General features: G+C 38.4%; 1 protein-coding gene across 1 annotated transcript in view; it reads right to left on the bottom strand.

Moving 5' to 3' along the window:
* fstl5 (follistatin-like 5) overlaps positions 1-27,903 on the bottom strand; it is a 173,670-nt gene that overhangs the window by 115,227 nt on the left and 30,540 nt on the right. Inside the window, exons 3-4 of the mRNA XM_028589644.1 lie at positions 23,465-23,495; positions 2,489-2,737 (exon numbers count right to left, since the gene is read on the bottom strand). Coding sequence (XP_028445445.1) covers positions 2,489-2,737; positions 23,465-23,495 — 280 coding nt within the window. The remainder of the gene's footprint in view (positions 1-2,488; positions 2,738-23,464; positions 23,496-27,903) is intronic.

Here is a 27,903-nt window from a genome sequence, read left to right as displayed (position 1 = left end):
TTTCCCTGTCCTCTCCCTGGAGCTCTCATCCAATGAGAAATTGATTACATATCAGTCACAGTAAAAAGAAAACCCGTCTGGACTGAGTAAGAGAGGAGATGAGAGAAGAAAAGAGTTTTTTTTTTTTTTTATTCCTTCTTTTGGCTCCTGTTGATCTGTTATTGATCGCCTGACATTGGTTAAATATCCCACTCTGCATTGCGGATAGATCCTGATTGGGGGTGGGTAGGGGATATAGTCTGACAGGACAGAGCACATAAGAGAGGCTGATTAGGACTGTCACCCAGCAGGGATGTATAACTGATCTGAATGACTTTTTCTGTGATTGGGATAAATCAAATTCTTTGATTGTTAGCATTGGCTTACCTACACTGTTTCTGCAAAGGATGCTCTTAATGTATGCTAAGTCATGAGGCTGTTGTCTTAAGATGGTTTGTATGTAGCCTTTTGTATAGCATAGTGTAGGGAATTGCTGTAAAACCTTGCACACGTTTCCTTCCTGCAGTGAGGCTTTGTTTATCTCTAAATTGAAGATTTCAGTAGTACCAGAATGTGTACTTGGTGAGACAGATGTGCTGTTCATTTTTGTTTTGGCTTTACAATACGAGGATGTTGCCCCAAAACCTTCCGTAAGGAGGACCACAGAGAGTTTCATCAGCAACAATATATAGATCCAAAGCTAATCCCAGTCTCGTATGAAGTTACTTTTTAAAGTTAACAAGTGAGCTAAGAAACCCTGACAAATGAATGCAGAGACTCAGTCAGTTGTTCATGAATATTGTGAATATGCTGTCTCTGACTAGTGTGCAACTATCCCCTTTTGCCCTGAATGGAACAAAGGTGCAGAGTGTCAGGAGCTCTTACTTCACTGATGTCTAGCTTTACAAAAGGGAGAGTAGCCTTGTTTCCAGGGACTCAGAATAATTGGTGTGTTTATACAATCAATGGTGGAGAGAAGTCAACCTTCTCTGGGGAAATATGAACACTACAGCACTACCACCTGCTCCTGCCTCTAAACCGAGCTGAGCATTTCACAAAAAGCTATGACGGGTTTTAGATTGTGCCTTTTGTTATTTATGTTGCATTTGCTATGCAATGTTATAAACCGCTGTATTTGTGAATATTACATGTCTTTGGTTCTACAATGTCTTTTGTGCTTTCAACACAAGATGTTCTGTTACACTGCTATGTGCTCTTATGTTATTTGATGTACTGTATGTGTTTGTATTTTGACATTAAGTATCAAGGTTTGCAGTACAACCTGCCTCTACTTCAGTTTGGTAATTGTTTTGCAGACATAATTATCATGCTGGTTTTCATGTTTTTCCCTGCATAATACTCCCACATAGATTCACCAACATCATTATTTTCTCTATGACAAGATGAAAATGCAGATGCTAGAGTGGATCTCCTTTCAACCAGTTGTTACAAGATTTTGCATTACTGTTAATTTTTCAGGAGTAGGAAAAGACTTTAGGTTATCGGATTGTTTTTACATCTGCCGTCACATTAAAATGATAGTTCACTATTTCGGGGGAAAGGTTTTATGAGAAGTGTGACCACAACTAAAACAACCAAATCAATCTACCAACATCTATAAAATATCTCTAATTAACATGTTAGATCTCGTTTTTCAAGTAAAATTGACAATTTGCTGGTTTACAGTGGGTTAATTGTCTGACTATTTCTTGGCTGCTGATAGTAACTTCCTGGAAATTCCTGCTGGTTGCCAGGCAGGCAGATTTTTTTATCTTCAGCTTAGCCAGGCTAGCTGCTTCCAGTCTTTATGCTAAGCCAAGAAAAACGGCTTCTGGCTATAGCGTCATAACGGACGGATATGAGAGTCGCAAAATGGCAATATTTTTCTTTAAGTCCATGGACCCTAAATAAATTCAACAAAAGCTTCTCAATATCAGAGCCAGTCCCATATTGTGAGTGTAATTTCTGCAAAATGAGAAAACTCTACAAAATACAACACAGTGATCCATTTCTTTGTCTACTGTATTTACTGTTTGTGTGGGGAACTTAATACTGTATTTATCTTGACTGGAGTGTTGAATTATTTTCAATAAGCCATTCAGATCTATGGGTGGAATATTTTTGAACCTACATACACTGTAAAGTAAAACTGCATGCCTTTGCATGAAAGTATCACTGCCCTCATAGCCCCTATGTTGTGTAGGTCATTTCCCTTTATTGGTGAAGTTGTCAAATCAGAAACACCTTTCAGCAAGCACACTAAATGTGAAGGAATTGCATTTAGGGATACTTTTGCAGAAACTTGCTTCAAATGTACATACTGAATGAAGTTTTTATTGAAATATTACTAGTGCCTGTCATAGCAGGAAGCAAGCTTGATCAAATCAAATCCCACAGGTTACAAGGCCAACATGATCTCACCCACACTGCAAAGGGTACAATGCAAGATATACAGTATCCACTGGACCACACACTTCCTCCATTAGAGAAAGGTCACATGAGCTCCTACCTTTGTAGAAGCACTCCTCACTGTGCATGATGGTAATCCTGTGTCCTCTGAGACAGGAGGCCCGGTGGAGCTCACAATGGTTCTGGTACAGCTTCCCATCTGAACCACACACAGGTTTATAGTGCGGTTTACAGTGATCCAAGCACTTGCACTCCCCTTGGCCAGTCTCATGGTTGGCCACACAGTGACGCCCCAGGCCACAGTACTTGTGTTCACATGGACTTGGATAGCCATTGTGTCCCATAAAACCTGAGAAAAACACAGAAAGAAGAAAAAGTTTAATTTTTGTCTGACCACAACAGGAATCTGTGTGCATCTACCAGAAAAGATGGAAAGTCTGGGTTTAAGCTTTTGTTACAGGTTGGATCTCATTTAGGCGGTTTCAGTCCCCTTGATCCTCAGGAAATTCCAATAAATACTGGATGGTGTTTCTCTAAAGTCACAAACTGTTAGTCAAATCCATAAATTATGCAAGTCAAGTTCACTAAAAAGCACCCACAGTGGGAGTGATTAAAAGTCTGTTCACTTCAACCCAGATTTCACCGAAAATGCAATGCAAAGAAAACATCTCCTGTTTTGTCATTCAATATTTGCATGTGCAGTGGCATCACTGCAAAGATGTTAATCTAAGTACATTTTAATGATGTTACTTTTAATTAACTATGAGAGAGAAATATGTTCCGTCTATGTGAGCATGTAAGGCTGTCCCATTCCGGCTAGGAAACCGTCACCAAATCTACTCCATTTGCATAGAGGCTTTGCCATTTTAAGGGCTATTCTAAAATCAGTTAGTGGTGAGGAGAGTGCACTTCTTAAACTTCTGTGTTGTTAAGCTATCAAATATAATATAACATTGCTTCTTTTCCCATTCACTATCGCAAAGACAAAAACAAACTAAACAACTATTAGAACGAATGCCTCTCAAGGCTGCACTGATACGTAAAGTTATAAACATAAGGAACGGCTGGCAATGAGTACACAGAAAATGATTATATGTTTCGTCATGAAACTTTCTCATGAATTATTTTTTAATGAACACAATATAAATCAAATAACACGCCTTGTGCCTATCAAGTAAGCAACCTATGTTTTATCATTATGGAAGGATTACACAGAAGAGATAAGCCTAGAAAAAGACAGTGGTTTGACAGTAAAAAAAATAAGGTAATTTTGTTATATGCTATTGTGGCTTGCCTTGAATCCCTAACACCAGCAAAGACATTTCCCACTATTAGTTATATTAAAATGTTATGACCATGTCCAAAGCCTTACTCTGAAGCCAAAGTCTAGAAAGATTGTTTAGGGCATGCACATTTACTGTATGACTGAGTTATACCTGTGTCCAGCTAAAAAGCTATGCTATGCTTCCTTTAGCCATACCCAGATATTTTTCTCCTGGGGTTGGTGAAGACAAAAACAGAGCTGAGCTTACATTCATCAGGTGGCCAGAAACATGACTCCAGACGGAATAATAGTGTTGCTTTGTTTATACTCAACGTTTATTAGGCAACTGTTGGCTAACATGTTAACCATAAAAACGTAATGGGCCATTAAGGTCTAGAGGCTAGAGGTCATTCCCTTCTGGCAAATATAAAGTAGCCTACATTAGCAACCTTGGCCGACGCCGTCACGCCACTATATCTAACTTGTATTGCAAGCAGTGTTGGGCAGTAGCGGTACTATATCAACTACTTCTCAATACAGTTGCAGTTCCTGAATCAAATTGCTTTTAAGTAGCTTAGCTCTTTTATTGACCAAGTAACGTTGCAGTGCAGTAGCGTCCACACAAGCTACGTTTCCCTGAGCATTCTGAAGCTCAAGCACAGCGGAGCTTTCTGCTGCTGTCTGAAATAAAACTGCTGAGGATCACTGACGCCACCGCCAAACACAGACGAGTCACGTACATGGATGTATAAAAGAAACAGCTCCGATGTAGTAAACTACTTTTGCCATGTTGCTGTAGCTTCACAAGCTACATTTATTTGGGGGCTAACGTTTAGCTTTAGTGTGTATAGCTATATTAAAAATATCTGTAAATATTCAACATTTTCATTTGTTTTCCCTCCCATATCCACTCCTGGAACCTCATGCAAGATTATAATTGTTTTTGGTTATGTTCAGGCAACTCAAAGCATGTTATGACAGAATGATTGTGGTCTTCACTGTAGTTCATCACAATACATGTATAGGGACCAAAATGTTGCCAGAGACCGTTCCTTTAAAATATATCAGCAATGCAAATTAGGTCCACATGATGGTAATTGATGGAACACAGGATTGCACTGCATTAGATAAGAGGGTCCAGAACTGTAAAACTGTCATGGAAAAAAGAAAAATAACTTAACTGAGGCGCATACAGGCTGGAATCCACAAACTTTACTCTCACATTGCACACACTGTGCTTCACTGACCAATAAATATTGACTAGAGAGTGGTGCTTCACTTCATTAATTACGATCTGATGAATTTGGCTTTGAGCTGAATTGTCTCCTGATATATAAAATCAAAGGAAAACCAAGATGAACACCCTGTGTTTACAGTTACGCCTAAGAAAATGGTTATAGCAATGCATTAGAGTAATGGCTATGCTTCTTAGCTCATATGCATCACACATTGTGAAGTTAGTATCAGCGTCTGCCTTAAAATCCAAATTCCAAACAGTAAACAGGTTATTTTTCTTTGCACCATTTTTACAGAGCCTTGTATAATTCTGTAACCAGCTAAAAGCCACATAGATGCAGCCTTTTGTTTTTCAAGTGAAAGTTAATGCAATCACGAGAGACTTTAAAGGGAACCTATTATGCTTTTCCGTATTTTCTGTCATATCTATAATGTTACAATGTCAGATTTTCATGTTAAAGGTGGCCAGAGCTTCATAAGATGAGGTAAATGTATTTCAGAGAAATCTCTGTGAGCAAAAACCACAGATTTCCCAATGTTCTGACACTCCGCTTTCAACGTTTATTTTCTAATTTGGGCTCGGTGGGTTTCTATGATTGGTCCAGGCAGGCTATTGCAGTTTTTTTTAGGCTACTGCTGTGTTTACGTAGGAAAACAGTGTATAATAGATATCCTTTAAAAAACACATAATTTTGAAGCTTCCTGTTCCTTAAATTCTGACATTTTACTGTTGAGAGCTACGCGGGTTTCAGAATGTGTTCATAAATACCTTTAGTAGTTAATAGTTTTAGCAGTTGGAATGGTAAACACAGAAACAAACTTAAAGTGTTCAGCCTCATTCACATCCCTAACATCTCCCCACACACAGTCCTGCATTATACTCCATCCGTCACACAGGGTTTAGACGAGATACGAGTGTGTACACTGTGACCTGATTGGAGCCAGTCAATTTGCTAGTTTATTAAATCCCTGTGCCGGCCTGGCATAATGATTATTCAGTGAATTTGTGTCGCACAGCCAGGCATCCTCTGCCACCAGCAGGGTCAGCGAAGGGCGCAGTCATTTGTTATCAGTATGCACATCCAACCGTCTGGTCATCAGCTGACATCAGAGACAAATGAGGAGTTGTGCAGCCATTCATTTATTGATGACCTATTACTCTTCCGAGCATGGACAGAAATACATGATGCTTAGTGTTGTGAACCCGAGGGTTTTTATGTGAATTTTGAACTGTAATTGTGCATTAAACAGCTATCAGGAGCATAGATAATAGTTGAGGTGGGTTTGTTTCTACTGCTCTGCTTATAGGCTACTATTACAAGAAATTACAAAAACACTATGATCTATTCCAGTGTGATGTGTTGTAATACAATATGGTATATGAGATATGATGCAGGATGTGATGTCAGTTGTGTAGTTCTGCTATGCACAACAGAAGCATTTATTTTTACCTACTAAGAAACTGGAAACTGTTAGTAAACAAGAGTTTTGATCCAGACTGCAGCATATCCAAAACACTGCAGCAACACAAGATTAAAAAGAAAATTAGAGTATTCTTCGTAAATTAAAAAATATATAATTGTACCAAGCATGCAGTGTTTCCCCTAGGATTTTTTTCCAGCAGCAGTACTGAAGTTCATGATTTTCATTTTGCGCCACCTAAAGATATTTTGTGCGTTTGCTGACAAAAGAAGGGCTTTAGATACATGTTGTACACAGTTGTAGATGTTGAATTGTGTTTAATAAAATGCTAGGCTAGACTTCTTGCCTCTCCTCCTCCTCCTCCTCCCATCTCATGTTCACCTCCATAATCTTGTCTCACCTGTACTACTACTACTTTGCAAATCTATAACCTTGTTTGATTTAGATGCTTTAGATGCTAAGAAAATTATATCACTAAAAAAACATCAGGCATAAATGCGCCTTGCACATGCAAAATGTTAACCTTTAGTCAGAGCTTGTAGGAAACACCAAAGTACCGACACAAGAGACTTCAGTCCATCACTTGAAGGGCATCATCAATCGAACTTAGCATGCCTAATAAGGTGAATGCTGTGTAAAAGGATAACACACGTACTGTACTTGGACATGGCTGACATATAAGATTGGCATTGTAAATAGAGAAAAGCCTTGCTATCAAAGCAAAAGACAGGGAAAAACACAAAGCAATATAATAGAAACTGCTCTTTACAAATGTGCAACAACCTGCTCTCTTTTTAAAGCCATTAGAGCTGCTTTCCAGCATCTCTGGTGCTCATGCAGAATTGAAATGCTCGAAACCACTTGCACTATGCCCCAATGTTTGAATCACATTCACTCTTGGACATTCATCTCTTTTTCAACAAGATCCGGTGCATCTCCTATTCCTAGTGTGGGTTTTTCTTCTTCTCTTCCTAAACTAAGAAGGTTTGACTAGTACCCATCTGATGTTTTCCATTACAGCAGCTCAGAGTCCTGAGGGAGAGACCAGAGTGTGGTTAACAACAGTCAAAGGCTCTACTCTCACGCGCTTTAAAACGTCACGGTTAATTAATTGTAAAGGCTCCGCTACAACGAGCGTTAACTGACTGCAAGTTATGTGTAGCATTGACTACGTTTACAAGCTGTACATTTTCGGGTTATGGTCGGGTTAAGGTCACTATTCGAGTTTCTGAAACATTTGGAATAACCCGTTTACATGCGTGAGCAGAGAGAGTTACTCCTGTATACATGGAATTTGTAATCAACTGGCAATATCCCGATGTAAACGGCGACGCACGGTTAGAGTCTGGACGTATGGACAACCTTAAGACGCAATAACTTTTCGGTCACCTTCTTATAAATCTCACTATCTCGGTACTTTCTGCCGTCAACAAAAGACATTATATTCATGGTTTTCACCACACTAACAAATAAATTGGTTTCCTTCCCGCTCCAAAAGTGTGGTGCTGTGCTGCGTCTCGCCATGTTTACCTCTACTTCTGGTTTACTTCTGGTATACTGCGCGCAGGTTTTCTGCATTGACATATATATATATATATAGATATATATATATTATTAGTATATAATTATTAGTATATAATTATTATTATAACTATGTTTTCGGGTTAGAAAAGGGGTAACTCAGGTAGCATATTCGGGTTTATAAAAACCGGAATATGAGCATATTCGGGTTTTTGCCGGTGTTTACATGGCCGTGCGCGACCGGGTTATTGCTAATATTCCGGTTTTGAACGGGTTATTGGCTGCATGTAAACGTAGTGCTTGACAACATAAACATTTGCATTTTCGCACACACACGTTGGTCCGGTCACAGCAAGAATTGCCTGTCAAAGTGACAGTGGCGTCTCCGTGGTGGGATAACTTACTGCTGCAATTTTTTAAAGTTATGTAAAGTTAGCAAACACCCGGAAAACAGAGCAGAGAATAAACAACTACTAAAACAATGCTAAAACTTTACATGGCACATAAACAATGTCACATTTCCTTACACCAGCTGACACTTGGCTCGATTAAGTTCTTTGAAATTCTCAGCAGATGTTGAGCAGGTACATAAGGCCATGTGTAGAGCTGCAAAACCTGGAATCCACAAGCATCTACATTAGCAGCAGCAGCAGCTGAGTGTATTTTTAGCCAACCTGTTGTCATGCAAATAAAAAGTTTAATGTATTCATTCAAACTGCCATCCCGCAGGTTTTTCTCCCACGACTGCATTAAACTGTGACCATTAGCAGTGTCTCAGGAACAGCACGCTCCTGAATGTCACCAATTTGTTGACAATGAATTATTTGTGACACATTTATGGAGAATTAAATTTAGTCGCTTGAAACCCTAATTATTTTCAGCCAGCTTCTGTTGTAGGTATGCACAACCTGTAGATTTTATTTTAGACTTGCACTAAGGGAACAAGTAGTGGTTTAGTTTTGCCTAGAGCCAATGAAAAACCTGTAACCATCAGACAGTGTTTTGAATAACAAGATAACCCAGCTATAAAAGATTTGTCACATTAAAACACAACAAATTTCCTAATTTGAGGTTATAACTTAAAATGATGTCTGTACTATAAACTGTGCATACATTCATTTATTTATTTAGAAATTATTCATTTTGTTTTGTTTGGCTCTGTGAAGTTATCCTTGGGCTATCAATTAAAATCTGTGCTGCACTGCCAAAGGATGCACTGTTTAATAAAATGAAGCTTGAAGCAGTTTTCTGACTTTAATTTGAGAGGCTAATATAGGGTTTACTCAAAATCTGCAGCTCTCACCACGTTTAAAACTGTACAGCTCCTGTGTCTAATGGAAAGTTCATGTATGCAAGTGTAAATGTGCATAACTATCACTTTCTCACACTCAGCTGTCAACTCAAAAAGCTAAGCTAATATGGAAATGTATGCAGAAACTTCACCGGGATTATTCTTGGCAAAGATCCTTGTGTGGTTTAAATTTGTTGGTCTTATGCAGTGTCAGAAAGTGTGAAAAAGGTTGTAGCTTTGTTATCTTCAACTTTACACGCGTAAAGTCAAAGACTCATTTCTCTCTAGCCCTGAAGAAGTAGACCTGCTGAAAGACGTGTATCCATCAGCAACGTGACAGAGGTGTTGTGTTACCGCCTGCTGAAATGCGCCTCCTATCCTTCCCCCAATGTGTGCTAATTGCATCTCTCTGACAACATTTTTACTCCTGGTGGCATAAACAAATCGTGAACATTTTATGAGAAGCTATTTGAGGCATAAGAGCTTTTTCAACCCTTTGGAGCCGAGTAACCCACTATGTTTAAAACATTGATGACTTCCCTTCCACCTCAATGAGTTTATTGCAAAGTCCTTCCTCTGAAAGGCATAGCACAAGTGAAGTCTCAAAATGTGTCATGCCATGTCCTATATTTAGTACTGTAAGTTCACACTTTTTTAGTCAATCATAACAACTCAACATGTAGGCTAACTGTAGGTGAATGTAAGATATTATTTTATACCTAGTTTCATACTGTAGCTAATAATTTGATTAGTGTTTTGCCTTAAATTTGCGTGCGCCTGTTTTTTCTTTTGCCAGTTGTGTTTTGTTTAATAAAGTAAATTCTGTCTAACTGTACGTGAACAAAGGACAAATCCTTGGCCTCATTAATAAAACGGGATATTCCTTTTTCATGAAAGCTGAGTTTTGCAACCTGCTGATCTGTAACCTTGCCAGCCTCACTCTGCATCTCTGCTTCCCAACTATAAAAATGTAATACTCATGGTGAAAAAAAGAAAAAAGCCTTTGCATTTACATTTTAGACATTTACTTCTTATACAAGATGACGGAACAGTGAAATGCAATTTCCTTTTTAACAGTAAAAACTGCCACAGTTAAAAGTGTAAGGGTCAAAGCCACTACGTGCTGACAGGAGTAGCAGCAAAAAATACAATACCTGTGTGCAAATTTTACATCTGATGGAGAGGTGTTGGATAGAGAAATACAGCAAAGTGGGAATGTATTACATTTTTAAAGACAGGAACAGTTTTGGTGCAGGTATAGTAGGCAAATATGGGATAGTGGGGTGTTTACTACTGAACATCTATCTTGCAGCTCCCTACAAACACAACTGGCAGCACATGAATAGACTATGCTAGGTGAAATCTAACAGAACAACCTAATCAATTCACGTCCAATTTATTCATTAAATACTGTCTGACACATTCATCACAAACCACTTTGCAGAGTACAAAGGACATACTGTAAATATAAATTAAAACTATATAAAGAAAATGCATGTGGTACACTCTCCAGCTTGGACTTCAAAAAATATATATTTACGCATTTGAAACACAACAAATTCACCTTTTAGACTGATCATGAGGGGAAAATGACTTTATTGTATTAGTGAAAACATCTATTTTAGAATGAAAACATCAAAACAGAATTTTTGTAAACACTTTGTTTTAGGGCATAAATTAAATGTAAATGGACTGCGATATAGCGCTTTTTCATCTTAACAACTACTCAAAGCACTTTTTACATAGTACAGGCACCATTCACCTTCACACAAGGTGCCACCTGCTCATCAGATAAACATTCACACACATTCACTCACCACATGGTGCAGCATCGGGAGAAATTTGGGGTTCAGTGTCTTGTCTAGATGTTTTTTTTTTGTATTTTAAACTGCTTATCTTTCTTGTTTCTAACCTGTAGCACTTTGAGATCTTTTGATGAAAAGTGCATTATAAATAAAATGTATTATTATTATTGCCCAAGGACACTTCGAAATAGGACTACAGGACCAGGGATCGATCCACCGACCTTCCAATTGGTAGATTGGTGGCTAGGTAGGTACCTGAGCCACAACCGCCCCTAAATGTTATGCTGCTTTTCAGATTGCATCCAAAGGTTGTAAAGATTATTAGTTGCCTTTCATAGTGTTTCTGCCTTCTCAGCCAACAAAATGTGATTACAGATGCTGACAGAATCTTTGAGTGTTATTTATAAATTTAGTTGCTTATAAATGTTAAATCTAGAGTGCAGAACTTTTACATAAACATCCATTACATTCAAGCCCTTGCCAAACGAGTTCACACAAGGCTGATTAAGACTATCACCGCCAGGGAAAGCTCTCTGAATTTCTCAGTATACCGGAGTTGTGGTGTCTGGGGTGACATTCAAGCGCTGGCACACAAGGGAGGATGCTAATACAGCTTATTTGTACTGTTCACAAGCACACAAAGTGCCGTCAAACCAACCTTGCTCACTCATTTACAGTTCTTCACAGCGTAGCCGTTTATTCTGGATCTCTGATTGGTTACAGGGTATGTCAGTGTACATTACCTGTATAACCCAATACCTTGACAGGCAGGAAGGGGGGAGAGACCACAGCAATGCAGCGTTTTTATGATAGTGTTTGTCTAATTAACCTAACTCCCAGAGAAGAGAGACAAAAGTTCCACACTATAGCTTAAAAGCTAAACCTAATTAAATTCAATAAGATTCAAGATTTGGATTTACGGATTTAATAATACATTTGGGTTCAATTATAACCTGTAAAATTTAATTAACGTAAATACCCCAACCCTGGCACTAGTTCTAGTTCTGTACCTTTTATTGTCTTAAAGTTATGAGGATAAACTCTAATCTCTCTGCCCTATCCCTTTATTAGCAGGTAAAATACAATTCCCATATTTTATTTAATAATTCTGAACATTATCCATTTGCTCAGCTAGACCTTTTTTTAATAGACTTTTTATTACTTTTAATCTGTCACACAATGGAAGGAAATCTACACTGCATATCAATCACGCTAATGTGCACCTATTTTTCATTGAGTGACTTTACTTGGTACTTTCTCCTTTCAGGTTTTACATTACATTTATATACATTTACGTTATAAAGATAGTGATTTCAACACTTAAATGTGCCTCAGGAGATGCTACAATATTTACGTTAATTACATTTTTGCCAAGCATATATAGGTTATATAACTTACGATAGAAAAATACAAAATTGTATTCTATTGCAGTAACAAGACTAAAAGAAATGTGTTACTTCCACCGTGTGTGTGTGCGTGTGTGTGTGTGTCTGGCTGAGTGCATGTGCTAGAGAGTGGATATGAGAGCACCTGGCAGCCACTTGGCAACTTTCCGTCCCATTTCATTCCCTGGCCTAATGACTATACGTGGGCCCGGCTCCTCTCTCATTCTGTCCACATCAGGATGCAGCACTGAGAGCGTTTCCACCAACAGCCCCATTTATCAGAGATTGCCGACTAATTGTAAGCACTCCACGCTACTCCCATTACTACTTCACATTACAGTGAGCTGTCTGGCTGGTAGGCAAACAGTAGAAGGCCGTGTAGTTTCTCTTTCCCATAACTGGTATTTTGGGTTTGCTTCCTCTTATGTGGTAGTGGTGTGTGAATGTGTCTAGCTGAATCTTTGTTTTTAAGGATCAAATATTAGGATACAAAGATGAGTAACCTCTCACACCAGTAAGGAGACTCTAAATAACAAATGTCAGGATTTTCTTTAGGTTAGCGTGGAAGATTAAGGAAATGTCTTTAGTTTACAACTAAAATCAAAATTACAGCACAATGTACTGTTGGGTACGCGTCGCCTTGTCTTTTTCCACGGATTAAGTTAAGCATCAGTTTAAGGTACAGTAGTTTTACAGCAATGATGTTGATGTATTTATGACTAGATTCAATGCTAAATGCTGTCGTCCAAAGCATTAAGAGCTCCCTCTAAGTTTAAAGTAATGCTGCAGTGGTTGTGATGTGAGGGAATGAAGGTTAACAAAGAAGCAACAAATCATCAATGATCATATTGGGAAAGATGATTCCTTCCCTGGAGCAAGCACTTTCTCTGGTTCCTATGGACACTATTAGACCACACAAGTATTTTCATAAGAGGAACTCTCTCGTGTTGCGATTTAACACACTGCTATCTGAATTCATGCCTATGATGTATTTACTGTTGTTTTTGCATGTGGTACTAAACTGCTAATTTTTGAGAATATGAGATCAAGGCTAACTCATAAAGATAACTTTTGCATGTCCAACAATCAATTAGGAGTACTCAGCATTATTTTATTTTTAATTTTTTTAAATGAATGAAACTCTTTGCCTCTGCCCCAGATTGAGAAGCTAAAGAGAGGGATCAAGGCTTTTGTTACATAGCATTCGGAGGCTCATAACGTTTAACTCAATATAGGCCCTTTTCAAAGGGCAAAAATAGAAAAGAAAATCCAGAGTCACCAAAAAATAGGCCATTAACTGAATAGTGAAGAGATTAAAGCACACAATACTCCTGTCTAACAAAAAACAACAGCAAAATTGATTATTTTTTTTCCCGATGATGAAACATAAAAGAACATCTAGAACAGAAGAAAACAAAAAATGCAGTTGTGTTTTTTCCCCCACAATCTGCAGTGAGAAGCTAAACCCCAGCTGAGAACAAGACCATACAACAAGACAAGAGTCTACTGTCAATCAATTTGACTTGTTATATCCCTCTACATGCAAATAGTGATACCAACAGTGCAACAAAAAAGGAGCTTTGAAAGATAATGTGGAATCTGAGACACTAAGGCCTTAGCTGTTTTCACTCATGCTTCCTAAATTTACCCCAAATACTGTCTTAGATATGAAGGCAGTTGTCACTGCTGTGAGGTGATTTATGTCAGGCTCCTGGGAGAAATTGGATAAAGACTTCTAAGAAATCTTTCAGAATCAATTCTTGTATTGCAAACTGCAAAACATAAGAAGTCAGTTTCATTTTGGACATAATGTACAATCGAATGAAATAAAATAGCTCTATGTTGGACACCGATGCGGCCCTTCCATTCACATAGAATGGTACATTAAAGTCTTGGCTGAAAGCAGGAACCGTCCTTCAAGATACCTCTCCTTCCTATGATTACTGTGTTGACCTTCAGATGGAAAAAAAGCACTGCTATTGCCAAGCCTTCATCATTATCCACTGTAAGTACCACAGGTTCATGCAGACCACTAAGAATTATTGATGAATCTCAATTAGATTTGTCTCACTCCATTTAATTCTACATATTCAGGATATGGTTTGCCATAACGTATGGGTATCAACATCCTGGGAGTCATTTATACGCTGAAGATAAGTGTTGATGGTAATATTGTTGATCTTGCTAAGTGTGCCGCACATTATGTTTCCTTTGGCAGTACTGATGATCGCCTTGACACCTATCACTTTCTTTTTTACCCTTGTGTTTAATGTTTTTGCAAGTTCATTAAGCAATTCAAAGAGCTGAAAATAAATTGCATGCCATAACCGTATACTATGGTAAGGCTCATAAATGTTATTATAGCCTAGAAAAGTCAATCAGTCAATGTTTACGAGCATTAATAACTCTCTCAAAGCCAGGAGTCAGAAACTAGGATTTTAACCTTTAATGTTACTGTATCACGACTCAATATCTGTTCAGTTTCAATTTAGTTTTTTGGAGATAACAGTGAATTTCCTACATCAGAACTGATAACAGGACTAAAGTCTGGAGCTCATTTGGTTTTCAAACAAATAAAATGTTACACAAGTCTCCCATTATTTTTCAGTAGAGCAGTTCCAAACTTCTCAAGTAGATGCAATCTTCCGTGGCTGAAAAAGACTTGTGGACTTTAAACAAATAAAAGCAGTAAAACTGATAACTTACAGTTAGAAATGTGTATCCAGGGATGAGAGCAGCAGAGCTATCTTGGCATTTACAGAAACACTATTTGAACAATACTTTCTCAAAGATTGTAGCTCATTAGAAGCCTGTGCCCAGGCAGAAAATCATATTAAATCATGGTTGACAGTATGCAGTCCTGATGGTTTACACCTTATTAGGAACTCACTTAAGCTTGATTTAAACTTCTGCGTAAAATCTACGCCGTTGCTACATACGTAGGTACGTGGAGACACAAACCTTTGCCAGACCCTACGCAGTAGCCTGACGTGCACCTCTCGAAAAATGGAACTACACGTCGCGGAGACGTACGTCGCTTGGCCGTGTCTTGGTAGCGTTGCATTTCCACCCGACTCATTTCTTGGTTCTCCTTCTCCATAAACAACAGGAAATCAAGGAGAGGGTTAACTTTTCCTGCTAAATATTTCCCACCTTGGTCAGAAAGCACAGGGGAGACACTTTGTTTCTCTCACTATGTATCTAGAGTCGGTACTCGCTCCGAAGCTTATCACCGTCACTCTCTCACTTTCTCCCTTGCTCTACCACATACACAAATTCCGGCTTGACGCACACACCAGCGCACAAGTATAAACTTCAGGCCACTTACGTAGGCTACGGCGAAAGCTCTGCGTGGAGCAGGTACAATGGAAATCTACTGTGGACTTCATCACACTATTCAAAAATCAAGCAAATTTAGGATATATACAGACAGTTTTGGTAAACTTTTTCAACTTTTCCCTTGTGAATTAATATAATGGAGACATTAATGTTAGTAGTTACAGCTGTGTTGGACTAGTCAGAATGTCAACAGTGGAAAAGGTTTTTATACCTTACTTATAGCTGAAGTATTAAAGGGTCAATTCACCCAAATAAAAAAAAAATCATTTTTTGTTTTATTTGTTTTTTTATACTGCAGGTGCCCTAAAAAGGTGTGGAACAACTTGTATAGTAACTCAATGTGACTTTAGCCACATTGGCCAATCAAACACAAGCAAGCACACATTACATGTACTTATTTATACTTAATACTTGAAACGAAAACGTCCGACTTCTATTGTTTCCCGATGGGATGGAGGATAAAATAATTGCCAGCGTGATAACTTTCTACAGTTATAAAATCCTGTCTCAAATTAGCACAAACGGCTGTGCATTGACAAGCCTTCAAACTCATGGATGTAATCTCTGAAAATGGGGTTGCTTCCTAGATTGTATTTTATCTTCTCACCAGTAACTATAGCAATAAGAAAAGGCCCAAATGAGTTGGTTTTTAGGTCATTTCAAACACTATAAACACAGTCTCTCAGTGTAACTACATCTGCTGAAACACAAAGTTAAGTGTCGTTATTATATATTCCGGTTTTAAGCTCTATTCTATTGTAAAATACATGTCATTTGTCATAATGAAAGATCTTTAAAAGTTCCTTCACTGCTGCACTATAGTAGCCTCGTGAGACCGTCCTGATCTCGCGAGCTCCAGTTTTCCACTCGCAGATCAGTCTGGCATCTTGAGGCAGAGAAAATTTGGAGCCAATCAGCTAACCAGTATTATCAGCCAGCGGTAGCCCTAATTCTGTTAGCCGCTCGCTAATGCTTTTTTTCTCTTGGATCCTTCTTTTGGAATATGGTCCGGGAACCTGAAATGGTGCCTTTTATTCCTAAATTCTCGTTACACAAACGGCAAATATCCTTTACCGACATGTTGCTTGCATACTGAGCTTACGAGCTATGCTTTGCCTGCAGCAGCAGGGGCGGGCTTGTGGTTGTATTTTCATATGCTTCGTGGATCTGATTGGTTGATTACCTATTACCAACATAGGTGATAGACAGATGGTTCATCCAATCAAATAACCAGTATTCTGCCCCTTCCCAAAAGTTCTCCAACGGAAAGTTCCCAGATGGATATGCCGAGCAAATGCGAAGCAATCCATCTGGCGGAGTCAGGTTAGCACTATAGTAGTTCAAGACACATTCATCAACTGTATCACAGCATACATTATAAAGTTGCACTGTGCATAAATTATGGTTAATGTTTTGCCATTTTAGGCAAAAACTGAGAAAACAAAACAAAAAAAATTATTCAAAGACGATTGGCCTGTATTAAACCTTTTTCATACTCAGTGGATGATTATCTTAAGGAGAGAATTGGAGAAAGATGGGTAGACAACCATATGTAACGTCATGTCGATCTTTGCTTGTTTGTGTTTTTGACGTTACTGACCATGAAAGGTATATTCTTTCCCCCCTGAGCGGGTGACGGAGTGGTACTGTACAGTATTTAGGCCAGATACAACTGTCCTCTTATGGCTTAGCAGGTCAAGGAGCATGAGTTGCCTGTCGAACTAGCCAGAATAGTCCTGTGGGAATTCAAAGGGAAAATCCTATTGGCCTTTTTCTTTTTTTAAACTCAGCAACTCATCTAAGCCTGTCATTGGTGCTCTTAAGCAGATGGTGCAGTGCAGTCCCACAGCCTCTATTTAAAAGCAACTTCTCTCCCTGCCCAGAAAATAAACGGTGCACTCCTTGAAACTACAGTCACTTGATTAAGACTTACTGTATAAAAGCTATTACAAATTAAATTGTAGCGAAACAGTGAAAGGCTAGATGTAACAGGGAGTCTTCCAATAATTCTGTGTGAGAAAAGTGCAGCGCAACGCAGCATTCACCGCTCCTCGGTACATCTGTGACGAGTTATTAAAAGTGTAACCCGGGCCCAGGGGGTGGTGTGTAATTTTAGAATTAATATACAATTTAGAGCTTGGTGTTTGCAGCCTCTGAATTATTCAAATGTGCTTCTGCTATGGGCTTGGGTCTGGTTGGGGTAAGGCAGCTGTTATGCATACAAATGAATATATTATGTCAGTATATGAAAGAATGCGAGATTACATAAATTAAAAAAACATAAACATTGGTGCCAGGCAACAAAACAAGATGTTTGCTATTGTGCAGAGTTCAAACCTGAAAGGATTCACTATACTAATGGATAGTCTAGACTTTTAAGATGTTCACGTTTTGTTATTTTAGACTGATATTGCATTCTGTCAGTGGGGAAATCTTTCTTTAGTAGCCATATTTCCATGCATGAAGAAGTCTGCAATTCATCTAGTTTCTCAATAACCCTTTGTGTGTCAACATGTTGTCCAGTTAAGAGAAATTTGATTGTATATCTGGTTCACCAAAAATTATAGGTGTATTTAAAATATCAACAAAAGCAATGTAACATAAACTGATAACAAGCAGTCAGTACTTTTACCATTGTCACGATACACTCATATTGGTCAGTGTAGCTTTTGGTTTCATAAACAGGTATTAAAAAACTAATGGTTATTTGATTTTCGTTTTAAAATACAAAATTTGAAAATTGAAATACAAGGCGTTTTTTCCTTTTCATGGTCAAAATGGGATGAGAGAAATTTAAAATATGCTTTGATTTTCATTTTCTATTTCATATAACAAAAAATAAAATCACTAGAAAACAGAAATGAAAAAAAAAAAAGTTATATTCTGAGACCGGATGTTTCCAAGGCAACAGTGCCAGTGTACCAGTGTTGCTTTCAGAACAGGCTAACATTCCTATTCTGATGTGATTTTAGACATGGCGATGCAGAAATTTCTATGCATATCATAGGAAAGTGGGGGTGCAAGATGATTTTCTGCAAGAAATGTGAGGAGATTTTGTGCTGAAAATGGCTCAAACTTGATGTGACCATAGACTGTATGGACTCATCTGACACCACGCTGAAGTTAGCTTCCGCTTCGCAGCGTCTGATTCTGCAGTTGAGGGAAACTTGTACCCCAACTGATCCTCCGTTTTTTTGCACCTCTTTACATAAATATACATAAATATGTCTATGAAATACATCCTGAAATGAATAAATGAGGCAATACATGTAAATATATAAATTAGTCAATATAGTTCAATAGCTTAAATACATATGTTTTACTTTTATTTATTTCAGGGGACTTTATTTTATATGTAACGTTACACATTTATTTCCGTATTTGCACGTTATATTTAAATTCAGTTTGATTATCTTACAGACTCAGACTAAAAGCATCTAGCTAGCCTAACCAGATTCAGTCAGCACCGGGGACCCGGGTCACAACCTATGGTCACAATGGGCTGATGGCTAGCTGCTAGCTAAACGGCAGCTACTAATATTAGACCCAGCACCGGAGGTCTGATCCCCGTGATCTGATCCCGAACCGCCTGTGACTCTCCGCCGAATCAGCAAACTCAACGGCAGCAACAGAAGGTTTGCTGGGATCAGACCTTGGTGCTGTAACAGTAGCGTTAATGTAACAGTAGCGTTAATGTAACAGTAGCGTTAATGTAACAGTAGCGTTAATGTAACAGCAGCGTTAATGTAACAGTAACGTTACAGATGTGAACTGAAAGTCTATTATTTCCTGGGCTGGTATCGACTCTTTTCGCAGCGAAGTTGTCTCTCATAAAAGTCTCCTCTATAACATATAAGTTCAAGACCAAGTTGAAAAATACTGAAACACCATTATTTCTGCAAATTAGCACATATTTAATTAGACAATGCCTTAGTCACGTTCAGAATACTTGTAATACAAGAGATTATCGTCTTAATGTAAATAATCAACTGGGGATGTTTAATGGAGATATCTGTTAGTTCAAATATTTTCCCTATTCACCTGTAGTATCTCTTTAACATAAGCTGCAATGGGAAATTGGCATTACTGATTTCAGTATTTTTCAATACTTTCCACCACTTGGATTTCTTAGGACTTTTTATGATATAGAGGAGACTTTTATGAGACTAGATCAGGTGAAAGAGTTTCTGTTGCAATTTGTGTGGGGTCATGTTGCATAATGCTATTATATACTAAGAGTCGGAGGGAGGCAGGGAGAGGGAAATAAATAAATGTGACATTTTTAAATAAAAGTCCACTCAAGCATCATCAGAGTATGGTTCCAAAGCATAGACTGTAAATATTAATATTAACAGTCTATGTTCCAAAGTCATTTTAGCCTGTGCTGAAAGCAACACTGGTACACAGGCGATTATGCATTGGAAATGACAACATCCGGTCTCTGAATATGAAAAAAAACAGGCCTTTTTTTGTTTCTATTTTCGAGTGATTTTATTTTTTGTTATATGAAATAGAAAATTAATATCAAAGCATATTTTTTTTGTATCTCTCATCCCCCTTTTGACCATGAAAAGGAAAAGGAAAAAACGCTTTGTATTTCAATTTCAAATTTTGTATTTTAAAATCAAATAACTATTGATTTTTAGTTTTTTAATACCTGTTTATGAAATGAAATTCAAAAGACCAAAAGATACACTGACCCATATCCCTCCAGAGTGTTTATATACATGTAGACGATGGGTGAACAGCAACGTTAAAAGCAGAAAAGAGTTATTGGAACAGAGGCTCACAGAACACAGCTAAGGCAACCGTGTCAAACAAACAGTCCACTGTGTTTTAACTGGGTTCAGTAAACTTAAACTAAAAAATAACAAATCTTGTGCCGAGACCGAAAATGTTTTACCTTTAGAATCACCGAAGTCAGACAAAGCGAAACCCCTGAACAAAAGCTGCTAAAAAGAAGCTATTTAAGCCAAGTTAATGTAAATCATTGCAGCAAAGTGTTTGAGGAATATTCATGAAAGAGTTTTATTCAAGACCTATAAATAAAAAAAATAGTTGTTCTCATAGCCAAGTAAATGGCATTCCTGTCAAAAACAACAGTACAGCAACCGTGATCTAGTGTCCCATTTGTGTAGTTGTTTCAGCTCACTGTTGTTAGTATGCACTGAAAATGTCATTGGCCAATCAGCTACAGTAATGTGAACACAAATACATTATATATTGAAGCGATGGAGTTAGACTGCTTTGGCACCGTCCACTGGACAGGTGTGACCCGAAAAACCTCATCAATCTCCTCCCAAAGCAGATTACTGAGAGTGTCTGCAGATGTAGGCATTGTGCCGTTTCTAGTGCTTTACCACCTTTCACCATACCTAAGATTACACTAAGGCTTCCATGTTGTTTTGGTTAAGACTAATGTTCTGTAGTTGTATTATATTTTTAAATATTGTCTGTAGTGTTAGTCTCAACATTTTGTGAATATTCAGCAGGATTAATGACCCTAATCACAAAGGACCTAGATTAAAACAATGTTTCTTTTATTTCTGAATAAGCTTCCTAACCCTAACCTGATATATGCAGGACATAAACAATTTGTCATTTGTTGAAATAACAGGGGTTTGCTACGCTGAACATGTTCGTAAAACACCAGCAATGACGGCCGAGTCTCTCGTTTGCACACCATACCAGCCCAAGACATCCTTCACAATAGTGTTGACACTTTTTACATGTAATGAGGAAGGTACGATTATCTCAGAAAGTTCCATCAGGTATTTCATATGGCTAAATCAGTCTATTTATCCCATAAAATTGCATTTCACCGGCAGCCCAAGGTCTTGCTGCCTGCATAACAAGCTTGGTTAGCGTGGCACACGCTCGTTCTGGGACTCCAATTACAGAGCATCCTGAAAAACGGCTGGCATTTGTCTGTCTTTGTCTCTTCTGTGCTGACATTCAGTTGGAGTTTATAGGGCACTGCATTTCCCCGATCTATAATTATTTTTTGTTTTCTCATACACACTAAATGTAGAAATAGAGAATCCATCCATCCATTTTCTAAACTGCTCATCCTGTTCAGGATTGTGGCACACATTAGGTAAAATATTGGGGCGGGTTACTCCTTGGACAGTTAGCCAATTTATCACAGTGCAAAGAATATTACAGTCTCAGACAATTAAACACATTCAAGTATGTATGTTTGAGACCGACAGGGAATTCACAACTTTACAATAAAACAGAATATCATCCGGTTTTGATTTTAGGGAGCAAAGTATGTTAAAAAGAAAGCATATATACATTTCCCAAAATGTCAAACACTTCCTTCCAAAATAAAATAAATATTAAAAAAAAAAGATATGCAACTTGTGGTAATGCTTTAGGTTATTGTAAGAACCATGATGAATGTCTTCTGCAGGAGTTTAAACGATGTACATTGGAAATGTAGATCGTGACGTAGCTTGTAAAATTGAGGTTTTAATGCTAAATTGACCTCAGTTGCGTGATAATGACAAGCCTCCAATGTCCAGGGTGATGCTTGAATTATTTAGGATTTTCTCTACAGTTCGCTTGCCTTCTCGTTATCAGAGCTGGAAATGAGTTTGCTGAAAACTGGCCAAAGTGAGATCTCCCCTCTCGGCTTACAGAACATAGCGCATTAAAGTGAATCACAGCAGACAGCTGGGGCCGCCCTTTATGGTAATGCACCCTCTACAATTACTGCTTCAACCTTCCCTGGTGAAGAAAAATGGGGAGACGTCCATTTAGCAGCCCTTTCAAACACTTAGTGGCAGACATCTCGGGCAGCAGGATCACCTTTTGCCTGACATTGACTCTTGTTTAGAGGTGACAGAGAAGACATTAGAAAGGTGACAGGTTGACAGATGACATGCATCTGTCAAACAGCAAGAGGGCCATGGTGCATTAATGCATCCACACGGCCCTGTGCCATACTGGTAGATGAAGCTGGTTGGGCATAATGGTGCCAACTACAGCTGCGACGAATGGTTAGATTAACCAATCTATCGATTATATTTTAAAGTAACTAACTGCTTATAAAATGACATCAAATAGTGAATATGCTCAACACAATTTTCCAGTGTCCAAGGTGACATTTTGAAAAGTGGGAGTGCTTTAGTCTCACATAAGGAAGAAGAAAGTCAGTCAGAGCAAAGGCATCTTGGTTTACTAACATAAAGAACCAGAGCATCAGTTCATTCAGGCACAGAAGTCGTTTTTAAGTCACAGTAAGTATTTAGGACTTAGTGATATCAAGAAAAGCCCTGACTGAATTTTATAAGTTAAGTTAAATAAATGTTAGTACAAACTGTTTTTGTCAGAGCTGAAGGTTGAACTGCTCTCTTTGGTATTAAAAAGTATTAAATATTAAATATTATACACAGTGGAACAAAACCTACCTACTACTACTGATGATGATTTACAGAGAGTTTGCACCAGAGCATGGTTGGTTGACTGTGTTTAAAAATGTGATTATCTGGTGAGATTCTCATGTTTAGCCAATCAAACTGGTTAAAAGAGAAGACGAAAGAGTGCTGTGCTCCTAATGGGTTTCCTAGAGTGGAGCTTTTTGTTAAAGGGGCTCTTTCTCTATCTGTATCTGGTGCTTTCCATTAAAAAAATGAAATACATACATTCTTTAAACCATGGGTAGTCCAAAAGAACACACAGCTGATGGCTTAAGCCACGCTGTGGCCTCCATCAGAAAACAACTCTACACCTAATCTGCATCATGTACAACGCTGGTTATGTGGATTGCATGTCGCAGGAGTGACAGGAATGAGAAATAGAAACTTACCCTTTATCCTCAAGCTCTCAGGGATCCCATCCTGCAGGATCGAGAACAAAAAGAAAAGGAAGAAGAGATAACGGTTACGATAAACCACAAGATCACCACATCAACAACATGTTTCCATTTAGCTGAGTGAGTGAAATCCTTGGTGCTTGTGCCATAGGAATTGTATTCTATAGACCATTTAATACATTAGCCAAGTCTCTTTGCAAATGGCATAGTTTTCAACTGAGATCATATGTCAGTGCAGACATGACGTTAAGGTCCAAGGATTTCACTCCAGAGTGCAAGAACTTGTCTGACACAACGTAGTTTTGTCTGTTTGAATGGCAATTCACTAAAAAGTCAAGACATTAACATGCCATTACGTTAAGTGGTCATTAGCCTCACTTACAAGCACAATGCTAAACTTTTCAACTGGTTACACATTATCACATACCCTATGATTCCATTTTGTGCATTAACATTTCATACACAAAGGCAATTCAAAGTGATTTACATAATACATTAAAAATGTAAAAAGGAAACAGAAATTCATGAAAACATTAAAATGCAAAAAAAGAAAAAACAACCGAATAGAACCCTTTTTCAAGGAATGAAATGTTAAGAATAGAGCTATAAATACAGGATAGGAGGACAAGATAGATAAATAGATGGATTCATTATAGGGCTGCCCCCTGAAAGTCGATGAGTAGAATCACTGGTCGGTGACCCCTCAGTCGAGTTGAAATATGTTTAAGTTGAGCCATCGTTTCTGCCAGTCAGTGTGCAGTACATTATATTTTTATGACGGGGTCCGTGTTTCAAGCCGTGTCAGGTGGGTTGTCAACATCGCCGCAGACCCCTGTTGTTGTGCCTTTAGATTTGGTTATCTAATTCATTCATTCTTTCTTTTTCTGTCTTTTTTCCTAAGATTCAATGGCCATATATGCTGTTCGAGGTGTGTTGCACAACTTAAAATGTAGTGTATTTTTTATTGGGCATTTCAGCCTTTAATTGAAAGGACAGCCAGATATGAAATGGGAGAGAGAGGGGGAAGACATGCAGGAAAACCATCTAGGTCGGACTTGAACCCTGGACCATCTGCTTTGAGGAATACAGCTCTATATATTTGCGCCTGCTCTACCAACTGAGCTAACCCAGCCACAAAATGTACTGTATTTGAGAAAGAAAATATAAATAGTGGAGTCATTAAAATAAAATCGTAGTAGTCAAGAGACATAAACAACAGCAAATAACCACGACCCCTTCAGTATGTGCACTATAAAATCAGCTGCATTTAGAACATGCGTAGTGTGATGTTTGTAGAAAATGCTGTTATCAGGACTACTATTCTGAGTAGCTGCTCTCCACAAAACCATGAATTCAATAGAAAGAGGTATAAATATTTGATTTCTCTACAGTGAAATCTGCATAGCTCATCATTCTCGATCTTGTACTGAAAGTTCAGACTCTCTATCTACTAGCTCGAGCATTGCCGTGTTACGGAGAAGATGTATTATGCAACAGGTCTACAGTCAATAATGAACAGTGGTCCCTGACTGCCTACTGAAAATAGCAGCTTACCCACAGAATATTTGCACAGAAAATATGCATACTGTATATTTTCTTACGGAAATATGCTTGATTTGATGATCAAGTATGCAATGCATTTATAGTATTTTACACATACAGTATTAATTGTCAGTGGTTATGCACTGCAGTGGATAAGTGAATAATAATTTAAAACATACTACCCTGTGAATGATAACACTAAATCATCACAACAAGTTACACTCATAAAGAAACAACTGCCTAGAAAACACTTTTTTTCAGAAAAGCAATTATTCCATTTTGGGTAATACTGTAGGGCTGCAACTAACGATTCTTCTATGATTACTCTCTCGATTAACTTTTTGATAAATTGATCTTGAAATTCCACATTTTTACCAGCAATTTACCGGTGAAATACAGTAAGTCATTGTTATAAGTTATTGTTATTACATTATTAACCAATCATTTCATTGTGACGTCTTTAATGTCACCAACTGTCGTTTTGTGCTCCTTTTTTTGATATTTTATATAATATACATTATAAATATATTATATATATATTTCGGTTCAGGCACCGGCACCGTTTTAAAAGTATTGTTTTAGCATCGGTATCGAAAAAAAAAACAAAAAAAAACGATACCCAACCCTAATCATGAATGGTAAAAAGCTGTCCCTGCTCATCATCTTTTGAGATGTTTTACAAAAACATTGTTGACTAGCGACCCAGTAGGCACAAATCACAAAAAGCACCTGTCGCTCCCTGACATTCTTCGTATGCCCCCCACCCTCTGAAGGAGGTGACATTTAGAAATGCACTACAGGTAGGGAAGATATCAAATGGGGCTTACTTGCATATGGCAGAGAGTGTTCACACTTCATTTGTTTGAAGAGAGTGATTTCCCCTGGGCTGCTGGCAGGCCTGTCTCTGCTGCCCTGAGACTCTGGGGACGATGAAGCACCCAGCTGTACAACCTGTGGTTCATCTGCCCCTGTCACAGCTATCTGGCTGACCGCCCACATCTCTCTCGCTGTCTCTCTGGCTTTATCTCTCAAACCGCCCTCCATCCACCTACATTGTCTTCCTCCTTTTTCTCTCCTTCTCCTCCTTCAGATCTCACATCCTTCACTCCTACACACCATCAACTTCCAAGTGCACTTCAGCTTGAAACATAACTGCAAATTGCAACATACCTGTATGACTAGTGAGTAGAATTTACAGTACAACTCCCTATCAGCAAGTCTGAATCTCTCGTTTAGTTCAGACCAATAGTGCTGGGTGAAAAACAACACAGCTCCCTCGTTCACTTCAATGTGACCGTGGGACAGCAGATGTGCGCATGCAGAGTTCGCCCGGAAAAAAACGCAGGTCACCTGGCAAAAATGTTGAACCTGGCTCAACTTGTGCCACGGCTGAAGCAAGTTCATTTGGCAACAAACTGCATTGGAAAAGTAAAATACATGGAAGTGCATATTCAGAGTAGATTACTTTGTAATGTAAACTGATATATTATTATTTACTCCATGATAAATCTAGAGTTGTAAAATCCTTTCTCATAATACAAACCACTGTGTAGTGTTTTGGAGTCTTCAAACTCAAAGTTTTCATCAGACACAATATGGAAATCAAAACATAGCATAAATTAAACACATTAAGGGAGCGTATACAGTATATATATATACACACATATGAATGTGAAGACAACCTCTCCTTTTCCTTTGTATACTGTTTATTATCCTACACCTGTACCCAGTTGGAGTTGTGCGCTATCCACCTTCTTAACACCAGTATAGACATCGACATCTTGTTGTTGTTATGGCAGATTGGCTCCAGCCCCTGTGGAGACTTTACAGAATCTGGTTTCCTCGGCCTCAGGCTAGCTGCCATTTTAAAGAAGACAGCTCATCAAGATGAGTGACAAGGGTTGGGGCCAAAACTGACCAGCTGAGGAGGAGGGTGAAAATAATACTGACAATAGTCACATGTAAGCCAAACGTACAGTGCAGCTTTAACTGAAGCTAATGTATAATTCTTGTGAATCTATTCTTGTTGTTTCTCCTATTCCCTGTCTCTTTATCTCAATCTCATTTGCTCAACCCCTCCCACTCTTTCTCTCTCTCTCTCTCACTCTGCTTATCCCCTGTTAATCTAGATTTGCCATGTGGCCAAGCCAGTGCTGGATGGATGGGGCTTTGTACACAGTTGTCCTTGCCTCCATTTTGTTTGTCCTGACATAACAGCTTGATGTCAGAGTGACAAACTCTCAGAAATTGCTTCCATCCCTCGTGTTGAGCAAGCCTGGCCACTATTTCACAAATTTTACAAAATTACACATTGAGTCGCTCCCTCACTCTTACATTCAAACCCATTGTGAAAGAGGCTGAGTCAAATAAGACTATATAAAACAAAATCTAATAAAAAAATCATGTAATAGAAGCTTCAGAACAGTAACTGAGTGGTATCCCCATTATGATGAATTATAATTGGGACTAGATTCTTGGGACTGGATCTGTGTCCTATTCCTGACCCCACGTGGAGGATTTCACTTTGAATTTCTGAAACAATACCATGGGAATTATGGGTAGAGCGTGTGACCAGCTGTTTATGGCCGAGTGCGTCCTGGTGATTGAAGTCTTTGTGAGGAAAGCTTATAAAGGTCGTATCCGATCCCGTTACCCTTGTCAAACGCTGTCCTTCAAAACCAAAGGAAAAGGCATAGCATTAACACTGCCACTGGTGTATCACAGCTTGTGGCTGTGAGCTCAAAGAACGTTCAGTCCATTTCTCTGAACGTGCAGATGTGCAAATGTAATGCAATTATGTCGTTCACAAAAATCATTGTTGCTTTTGTACTATCACGTTCCATTAATACTGAGCGTGGGAGGAATTTCATTTTCTTTAAAGGTACAATATG

The sequence above is a fragment of the Perca flavescens genome, chromosome 10, assembly GCF_004354835.1.
Source record: "Perca flavescens isolate YP-PL-M2 chromosome 10, PFLA_1.0, whole genome shotgun sequence".
NCBI classification, from domain to species: domain Eukaryota; kingdom Metazoa; phylum Chordata; class Actinopteri; order Perciformes; family Percidae; genus Perca; species Perca flavescens.
Note: the sequence above shows the minus strand (reverse complement) of the source record. Positions and strands in the feature narration are given on the sequence as shown.